The sequence below is a fragment of the Oryza glaberrima genome, chromosome 1 (genome assembly GCF_000147395.1).
Source record: "Oryza glaberrima chromosome 1, OglaRS2, whole genome shotgun sequence".
NCBI classification, from domain to species: domain Eukaryota; kingdom Viridiplantae; phylum Streptophyta; class Magnoliopsida; order Poales; family Poaceae; genus Oryza; species Oryza glaberrima.
The window spans coordinates 38,941,933-38,952,429 of record NC_068326.1 but is presented as its reverse complement, the minus strand read 5'-3'; the positions used below and the strand labels follow the sequence as shown (position 1 = coordinate 38,952,429).

At 49.4% G+C, this 10,497-nt stretch overlaps 1 protein-coding gene across 1 annotated transcript; it reads right to left on the bottom strand.

Annotated features, from left to right (window-relative positions):
* Positions 1-1,213: 1,213 nt before the first annotated feature.
* On the bottom strand, positions 1,214-2,448 carry LOC127775403 (cationic peroxidase SPC4-like). Its single transcript, XM_052301648.1, has one exon. The coding sequence runs from the start codon at positions 2,328-2,330 to the stop codon at positions 1,344-1,346; it is 987 nt and encodes a 328-aa protein (XP_052157608.1). The 5' UTR covers positions 2,331-2,448; the 3' UTR covers positions 1,214-1,343.
* Positions 2,449-10,497: the final 8,049 nt, after the last annotated feature.

Here is a 10,497-nt window from a genome sequence, read left to right as displayed (position 1 = left end):
CCTTTCCAAACTCAAACAAGATCAGTATGGATATTCGAAACGCACCATGACCGAATCGAATAACTGACTTACCCTGCAACTTTTTTTATTTTTACAGAATTGACTTGCACTGCTTGCAATCCGCACAGACAAGAGAAACAAGAGGCATCGAATCGAATCAAATTATCGAAGCAAATACAGTAATATATTATGGCCGATGTACAAAGCGGCGGCGGCGGCGGCATCACCGTCACCGCCGTGGCGGAGCGGGACGGCGAGAGCGGCTACGGCGCGGCGGTGTTCTTCGCCTGCCTAACCGGCGCGCTGATCGCCATTGGCGTCCTCATGGTGCTCTACTACCGCTCCCACCATGGCCATGGAGGGTTGGCCGTCTTCCTCCTCGTGCTGTCCGTCTTCGTCTTCCTATCCGTGTGCTTCTGTTGCATAGGTCTCGTGCAACTCGCCATCCACGGCAGCCTTCCCCTGGAAGAAGACAGGGTTGCTGCTGCTGTTGATCATCCATTAGACGCCGTCTGATGATTTAATTTTGATTTGATTTTAAATTCAGTATTCATCTGAATTGTGATTCCGATCGAGCTCAAACATGAACATGATTATCTTGAATTCAAATCTTTATTGAAACGAATTTCAGATTGGGTTATTTGAGGGCTAAGTTCTTTGTTTGATAGGATAAGTTCCTAATTTAAAAAGACTGCATATATCTGGTTGGATGTAGAGGCTAGGTAAAAAATTATCCTTATAAAAAATGATTAGCCACCCACATTGTTTGTTAGATTGCTTAGTTTCCACTTAAGGTTAAGTTTGGCTTACTATGCGCAATGGTGCTACATTCTTAAAATCAATAGCCAAGGTTCTCCTATACTAGATGATTTCTTGAATTGTAATGGTTGATTTCCAAATCGCCAAAGTTGCATGGATCCAGTAAATCCTATATATTTGGGGAGTAGATTCTGATCCCTCGAGGGGATATCCCCTCATACACCTTTTTTCTTTCAAATTTGATATAAATAGTTGTGAAAATTTCTGAAAAAAAAAACAATGTAGAGGTTTATATCTCGACGTGTGAATCACATTTGGACTTAAGATTTTGTGGAGCTGTATAGATATGTTATATGAATATTGTCAAAATTTTCCAGAATTTTTCATAACCGTTTTGATGTTTTTAAGCAAACGAGGGGATATCCTCTCGAGGGATTTAAATAGTTTTCATATATTCAACTTTATTTGAAAATAAAAAATAAGCTACAAAATACACGCAAGTGTACATACTCATGACATTTGGAAGCAACAAAATATTTATCAAGGAAATAAGCTCAATTAAACTAGCCATCCTTGTTAGCACCCTACAGCACCAAGCTCTCGGCGGCCTCAGCGACGGTCTCCACGACGGACCAAGCACGGTCGCCGGCGGCGGCGGCGTTGGACACCGAACAGCGCTTGCGGATCTGCCCCTGCGAGCCGGTGAGCACCTCGATCATGCCCATCTTGACGACGGAGTAGACGTACTGGTCGAAGAAGGCCGACTGGTCGACGGCGAACTTGGTGACGATCGGCTTGGTGGTTGCGTTGAAGAAGAGGCCCTGGTCGGAGGTGAAGAGGCCCTGGCGGTTTTGCAGGTCGACGTAGTACTTGTTGTCGAAGGTGTTGGGCGTCCGGATGTCGTTGACGGTGGTGTCGTTGGTGTTCAGCACCGGGCAGGTGACCTTGAGGTGGCCGGCGAACCACTTGTCCATGGTGGGGTCGACTTGAGGGAAGAGGCGCTTGTCGAAGGAAGTGCAGTGCGCGATGCCGACGGTGTGCGCGCCGGAGAGGGCGACGAGGTCGTGGGCGTCGAGCTTGAGCTTGCCCAGCGCTTCGAGGAGCGTGGTGACGTTGGAGTCCGGCGACGGGAGCGCGCTCAGGACGGCGTCCTCAGACGCGAAACTGGAGCCGTCGTGGCGGCCGAGGGGAACATCGTACCACGGGCCACCGGCGAGGAGGACGGAATCGCGGGCGGCGAGGGTGACGATGTCGGAGCAGGACACGACGGTGTCGCCGCATTCCCTGTCGAGCAGGTCGCGGAGATCGTCGATGGCGTCGAACGCCGACTTGCGGAGGGTCTTGTTCGGCGGCGCCAACTTCTCGCTCTTCTCGGTGGGTGTGCTGTCGAGCAGGATGGAGGCGTCGCAGCCCTGGACGAAGCAGTCGTGGAAGTGGAGCCGGATCAGCGCTGCGGCGAGGCCGACGTCCTTGCCGATGGCGTCCTGCAGGAACTCGAACACGACGGCCTCCGCCTGCGGGCATCTCTCATCGTAGTAGCCCAGCGACAACCCCTTCGCCAACGGCGGCATCCTCGCCGCCGCCGAGCTGCACACCAGCGCGGCCGCGGCGGCGAGCAGCAGCAAACCGGCAGCAGCAAACCGGCGGACGCCATGGTCGATCGATTGCTAAGCTTAGCTCTCGTCGTACTGAGCGATCGACCGTGCCGTCTTCCGAGGATTTCCATCGCTTTTATAGCGGACGCGCACTACTTGCGAGTGTCGTGATGAAATTGATGGATTTGGTGCGTGCATCTGCGATTTTTCCACGAGGTCGTTGGAATCGTCGAAAAATCTATGATAGGTCTATTATATGAACGCATGCGCGAACAAATTGCAGCGGACTGAGACTGGCTGATGCGGCAAACGATCGAGCGAGCTTGTCGGGATTGAGCAAATTGGCAGCACAAGTGGATGGCTTTTTTTTTTTCTTTTTGGTTGAAACTTTACAAGTGGAGGTTGGTGCATAGTACAATGCACAAATGCTCATAGGCGGCTATATAAGGATTAGTAGCAAATTTAGTTATGTATAAAGAAAAACCCTTAACTTGGCGATTTTTCACATATGTGTAATCTCGCAAATTGAATTATAGCTAGGCTCGCCGTTTTTTTTCCCTTTTTTCCAACGAGCTAGCACGATTCTTTGGAGAGAAAGATCAATAATGTGTGATTCGCTTCAAATGGTTCAACCTTCTTCCGTTGAATTATTCGAAAGAAGTCTTACGAATGAGTGGTGCACACAGCTCCTCCATCCGAATCCATGCATGCATAAATTAGCTGAGCGTTGTTTAAGGGTGGGCGACGGGCCGGCGGCTACGCTGATCAGTTTATCATCATTGAAAAATAAGAATAAGCTGCTGAAGAAAGAAAAACACAAGCAAATTTAACTACTCACACAAATATAAATTGAATCTGATTCATATTCCTCAACCATAAAACTAGATAAATCGACCCCTCTAACTATCAAAACTGTTTAAAATAACTACATCAACTGTTTTTAAAAACGGTTTTTCGTTGACTTGGTATTCACGTGACATCCCAATCATTAAAAAAAAATAGAGTGGGTTCCACCTATCATCCCCTCCATCTCCATTTCTGACCTCTCTCTCTCCCATATCGATTTTTTTCAGTCTCACATTGCCCAGCACCATCAGAATTCAGAAAGATGCCCTGGAAGGTTGGAATATTCATGTCCCCTGCTATTGCTTTTTCCATCGCCCCCGCTCGAGTTGAACTGTTGAAGAAGAGGTGGTGGTGTTTCACGGGGTTCAGCCTCAGGCCGTCAGCCCCTTGTACAAGGCCAGGACCGGCCACCACTCAGGTAAAGCAGATTAAGTGCTATGCCGACGAGCTTAGACTGACTTCTTTCCTAGCTTTCTCAACTCATCTCTTTCGTTTTTTACACATACACTTTTCAAACCGCTAAACGATATGTTTTTTTGCAAAAACATTCTATACGAAAATTGCTTAAAAAATTATTAATCCATTTTTCAAAAAAATGCTCCATCCAATTCAGGTTATAAGACGTTTTGACTTTGCTCAAAGTCAAATTATTTCAAGCTTGATTAAGTTTATAGACAAATATATTAATATTGATAATACTAAATTAGTTTCATCAAATCAATAATTGAATATATTTTCATAATAATTTTGTCTTGGGTTAAAAATGTTACTACTTTTTCTATAAACTTGATCAAACTTAAAGCAGTTTGACTTTCACTAAAGTCAAAATTTCTTATAACCTGAAATGGAGGGAGTAGCTGCTAATGAGCCGCTCCATTTTACGTGCCAAGAGATTTGTTCCCAACCAGTAGTAACGAACATAGCCGTAATTGGTTATGCCTGACGAACTCTTGACCTTCACTTCACATACTCTATCCTCTCTGCACAGGGGCGGATCCAAGAACAAAAAATTAGGGGGAGGGGCTCAATTACACAGTTTGTTCAACCTTCAGCCATTTAGGAGTTTTTAGTTTATCATTCATGATAAAAAAAAAATTGAAGGGAATGCTCCGGGAGGTACCCATGGGTCTTGTGGGTGTATGGGGGACTCGAGACCCTCCTGCACCCATGTTGGATCCACCCCTGTCTGTGCATATATCTATGTGATCCAATATGCGCATGCATCCAATATGTGCATGGTTAGGTTGTCACGTCAATGTCCTACACTTCTGTCTTCTGCATGGGCTAAAAAAAACGGCCCATCGAAGTTAGTAGGCCCAAAATTTTTTGAAGGCTGAACCGCCACTTTTTCGCAGGGTGCATAAGCAATCGATTCCCAAACAAATTTTATTTTATTCATTCCTTCAAATATCAAAGTTTGATCTCTGAACTAACATGCGGATTATAAAATGCAGCTAGCATTAACAGACTAGCAACCGATGAACGTACATAAAGCGGGGAAACTATTTTGATGGATGCTAGCTGCCTAGCTCCATTTTATAATCCACCCAAACGGTTATTTTAAAAAAATATCATCCAAACAGTTATAAAAAGTTATATAAAATTTGATAATGTTCGTACAACATATCTATACAACTCCATAAAATTTTAGATCTAAACTCAACTCACACATCGACATATAGAAAAGACAAACTTATGAATAGTAGCATATTGTATACAAAATTTGTCTCTCTTTTTTTAATCTCAGTAGGTATGTCAAATTTTAGCTTGATTTTTGGTGGACCGATAGATATCACTATACTCTACATGGTCAAATCTATATCTATATCTATACCTATATACCTAATTAAAAAATAAGTAAGGTTTTCGGTTGATTTTTTTCGTTCGTCATTAAAGGGTGGGCCCACGTGATTATTTCGCCGCTAATCCGTGAATCCAGATGCATTACGATGATCTCTAAGCTCCGCAAATAAAAGAGAAAGGAAAAAAAAGGAGAAACCTAGCGAGCAGCCCAGCCAAGACGGGCAGCAGGCCGGCCCAACAAAAAGCAAACGTAGCCCAGCAGCCAGCCCACGGAGCAGAGAAGCAACAGCCCAGCACAACACAGTTATGCGTGATATAGTAGTAACCGAGCACTGTAGCACGAATAATACCACCTAAATAGGAGGCTTGCTTGAGATTATTAACACTAAATAAAGTTTGTGTTTGGATCTGTGTCTACTAGGAATTGGATTTAAAAAAAAGGAACAATTTCATTATTTTGGGAAAGTAAATTATATAGTATCAAAAGTTCACGTTTTTGGTTTTATAGCACCGAAAGTTACCAGCTCACTTTAATAGCACCCAAAGTTCACCATGTTCCCATTTTTAACACTTCCGTCAATTCTCGATCGTTTTTCGTCCGTCTTAATCCAGCCACACACACGATATGACGTTTCTACTCCTCACAAGTACAAGTATAATGCATGTCAATGAGGGGTAGAAATGTCATATCATGTATATGGCTGGATCAATAACGATCAAGACGGACGGAAAAATTGACGAAAGTGCTAAAAATGGGAACATGGTAAACTTTGGATGCTATTAAAATGAACTGTAACTTTCGATGCTATAAAACCAAAAACGTGAAATTTCGATGCTATATAACGAATTTTGCCAAAAAAACAATCACATGTCTTTCTTTTTTAAAAAAACATGTAACCACCAACAAAATGAATTATTTACCGACAAAATAAATTACTTTTAGAAAATATAAAACAATCACGTGTCTTTCTTTTTTTAAAAAAAAACATGTAGTCACCAACAAAATGAATCGGGTTTACATACAGATTTTTTCCCTCGTCCACATCAAATTTTTTTCATTCGTGGTATGTTTTTGTTCTAATTTTTTTAGAGTGAGATGATACACCACTTTTTTTTCTTTCCATTCATCGTACGATTTCCTTCTGATTTTTTGAGTGAAAGCGATTATGCAATTGGAGTACTGTAGCGCCCGTTCCGTCTTGGCGCCTAGCGGGAAAACTAGCTCTTAAAAATCCTATTTGCGAAATCCGTTTCTTTGCTTGTTGTCTAGTGCCCGTGCCATCTCAGGTCTCAAACCCCCCGATCCATCGTCGAGTTCAATCCCGAATCCAAATCCTTCCCAAATCAAATCCCTCCGCAAAAGTCTATTTTGCCTCCCTAGGGTTCGATGGGCCGAATCCCTCTCGGCCCATCTCCCCCTCCCTCCCCGGCTCTCTCTCTCTCTCTCTCTCTTTCTCTCCCTCCCTCTCCCCGCTCTGCCCGAGCGCTGCACGCGCGTGCGCGCGAGCCGCGCGGAGCCGAGCCCTCCCTCTCCCCGCGCCGCCCGTTGCTTCCCGCGCGCGCGCGCCGTGGTGGCCGACCGCCTGGTCGCCGCCGCCGTCAGCCTCTGCCGCGCCTGCCGCCCGTGTCGCCGCTCCGCTCCAAGCCGCGTCCGCCGTCATCGCCGTCGTCATCGACTCGGCCCCGCTACTCCCCGCGCGTGCTTCCAAAGGATGGAGGCAGAGCTCCTCCTCATCACCCTCTCTCCTTCCTCCTTTTTCCGAAGAGGAAAGGGGCAAGCCCCCCTTTCTCCCTTCCTTTTTCCCTTTTCCCTTCCCCGCCGGCGTCATCCTCCCTGTCGCCGTTTTGGCCGCTAGCCGGAGCTTCAGCCCGCTGGCTCGACCGCCTAATGTCGGTTCCTCCCTCCCAAACCGACATTGCCGCCCTATAAACCCGAGCCCTCCCCAAACCAATCTTCCCCGTTTTCGCCCTCGCCATTGCCGCGCCCTGCCCTGTTCGCCTCCGCCGTTCGTCGCCAAAGCGCCGGGAGAGCCGGTGCGTGCGAAGGACGCGGAAGGGGACTCCGGGCGTTCGTCTACTTCCTCTTCCCCGGCCCGAGGCCGGAGAGATCGCTCCCGTGCCGTCGGCCTCTCGTCACTGCGCCCCCTTCACCCCGCACGGTAGTGTCGCCCTCCGTTCTCCCTCCTCGTTCCATCTCCTCCCCTTAGACTCAGGTAGTAGCACGAGTAGCCTCCCCGTAGCTAGCTGGCGCCGCCCCGACCATTGCCGCCGCCCGCCGTGTGCTCGCCGCCGTCGCCGCCCGAGCTCGGAAGCGCCGCTCGTCGCCGGCCTCGCTCGGCGTAGCTCCGCCCAATCCGACGCTAGCAACGGATTCCCGTAGCCGCGTGGATGCTCTCACCGCCGGGAATCGACCCCTCGTGACCTCATCGCCGTTTCCCCCTTCTCCTGCCGCCGGTTGCCGCCGCCGCAATCCGCCGCCGTCGAGCATTCCCCGGCGAATCCGAGCCGTTGGCTCGTCTCCTCTCGTCCCGTGCAACCTCCCGGTGTGCTCGCTTTCGCCTGGATCGCCGTGGTTCGCTCCGCCGCTCGCTGCCACCGCCCGCCGTCCGTTTCGGCCGACGTCGTCGTCTACCTCCCGCCGGCCCGCGTGGCAGCCACGTAGGCGCCACGTCGGCGCCACCTCGGCCGCGACCGGGTCAAGCAGACCCCGGTCCGCCGCCTCCCTCCGCCCCCCTCGCGCGCGCGGTCCACCGCGAGCCCTGAGGCTGCGCATGGGCCCGCCGCACCGCGTCCTCCGCGAACCGCGCGCATGCGCCGCGCCCCTTCCCCAAACCCTAGCACGCCCGTGTGCACCTCGCTCACGGTGAGCCGAGCCGCCGACAAGCGGGTCCCACTCGGGACCACGCGAGGATGGACCCGGCCCACCGGCTCTCTCTCTCTCTCTCCCCTCCCAGCCCGCGCGCGCCTTGGGCCGGCCCATTAAGCTCGGCCGAGCCGCCCCTTTCTCTCGGGCCGCGCCCTAGCCGCCCGAGGGAAGTCTAATTTCCCTCCCTCTTTCTTTTTCTTTTCTTTTCTTTTTCAAAAAGGGTTTAAATAAATCCTTTTCCTTTAGACAAAAATCCAATAATCTTAGAAATTCAATATCTTCCCAACCGTAAGTCCGTTTGACTCCGTTCAACTTCCAAAATTCCTCAAAACTCGAGATTTATCTAATGGCACGCTTAGAGGTCAATAATAGGGCTTTATTTTCGCCGTTTGTTGAGTTGTCCCGTTTCGCGTGTAGTTTCGGAGCCCGAAGACCCGCAGTGCGAGGATTTCGAGGATCAAGCTCAAGATCTCGAGCAAGGCAAGCCACCTTTGAACATCTTGAGCCTATATTTGAACTTAATTAATTTGCTTGCAAAATATTATGCATTGATAGGATTGCACTTAATCTGTTTGCCCCGTCTGCAAGGCAGACCGGTGGGCCTACCCAACTTGTTGCATCTGATCCTTCCACTGTTAATTGTTATACCATGTTCCCTTGTAACCACCTAGTTGCGCCTCGATATTCGTGCACTCTGTGCGAGTATCGACGGTCGCCTTCAAACTTAAAATCTGAGTAAGTTCTTGGGTAAAACTTGGGTTTTTACAAAAGACTTGGAAAACCCGACACCTGGGTCGATGCTTGCGAACTAAATGAATTTCCAAAACCGCGGACCGGGGAACGTACCGGGAGTACGGTTTCCCGCTCTTGCACTTAAGGACCGTTTCCTTGGAATTTCATCCGAACATAAGACAAGTACGACAACATGGGTGGAATGGGACACCGCTGGCTGAGTAATTAGCTAATCGGGGGAGCCTTGATGCCAAGAGACATGTGGATTCGCCGGGGTGGTGTCGGGGAGGACCCCTGGGCTTCCTGGCACAGTATGGTCTGGGACCTAATCTGGTGTTGGTCTGGGACCCCTCTCGTTGGCATATGGTGAACCTGTGTCGGCTTTCGAAATGCCTTGTCATGAAAGCCTTAAGGTCTCTAGTCGTGGCCGTTCTGCACGAGCTGGATGATCCGGGTTAGTAATGTCGTGTGGGTAAAGTGTACCCCCTCTGCAGAGGTTATTAAACTGTCCGAACAGCCGTGCCCACGGTCATGGGCGGATGTGAGGTGATTCCTAGCGTAGTTTTGTTTGACTACTGCCTTGTGAAATTTTGCTGTTGTGAAATGGGTTTGATGTTTGGAAAATCTGCGGCTGATGGGACCAGCCAGGCCCGGGTGGCCGTTTGAAAGCTATTGGCCGGGTGCCAATCTTGATCAATTCGAAAGACTGATGCATTGCACAAACTCCGACCGGACGAGACGCACTTTCTCATCCGTGTCGTTTGAGAAGCACTCACTTAGTTGTTTCAGGAAAGAGTTCAAATAAAATCAATTGCAAAAACAGCAGCCCTTCTTTGAAGCCTACATTAAACACTTATTTCCCATGGCTTGCTGAGTACTCTCGTACTCACCCTTGCTCCATATAAATTATTTCCCCCCCCCCCAAGTTGCTGAAGAAGATGAAGCGGATCCCGCTGACGAGGAGTTCCTTCAGGAGCAAGCCGGCTACGATGAGTTTTAGGGTTTCGGCCTAGTTCCCAAGTCGCGCCTGTGATGTGTGGTCCAAGTCTTGGCTTCCGCGTTCCTTTTGTAATGCAGTTGTGAGCTCGGGATCTGTCCGTAGCCCAACATGACTGTACCCCTACTCTATAATAAAGAGACCTCTGTTGCTGTGATATTCTGTCTTCCTGTTATACCAGCACTGTTTCCTAGGACTGGTATCAATTAACAGGTTAATTTGGAGCGTCACGGGCTAGTTCCGCTCGGGACTAGTTCGGGGCGTGACAAGAGATGGTATCAGAGCACAGGCTTGGCCCTAGGACGAAACCCGACGTATAGGACGACCCTAAGGATACTAAGTTCAAAACTACTTGCGAAAAGCTAAGGTTTCTTCTTTTTCAATAGTTTGTTGCTAAAATGGTTACTGATCTTTTCTCCCTCTTTCAAAATTGTAGATGGCAGTGAACGCCAGCTTCAGTTCCCACGGTTATGGAGAGGGTCACCACGTCGCTCAGCTTCGTGACCTCGCCCGCTTCCTTGGCTTCTCGTGTCCCGAGTACACGGGGTACTCCGTGGACCGTGTTCCCCCTCGCTGTGAGCTCTCTGTGTATCTTTACCCTCGAGGAGGTATACACGGAGCTGGCCTTCGCCCACACCACTTCACTGTGGCCAGGCCCACTCTCCAGATCGCGTACCAGGACCTCTCCTGGACTGCGCTTCGTCGCTTGGCCCACGACTACAGCCATAGTCTCGGGGGCTCTGCCTTCCGGCAGCTCCCACGCCTTCCTTCTGGCCACGCAGACGCCAGGTACCCTTGTCCGTACAGCGAGTCTCAGCCAGTGCTGACTCGCATGGTTGAGCTTTCGGAGGCTCAGGCCACTCAGCACGACCTACTCCTTGAGGCTTACCGCTCCCTTG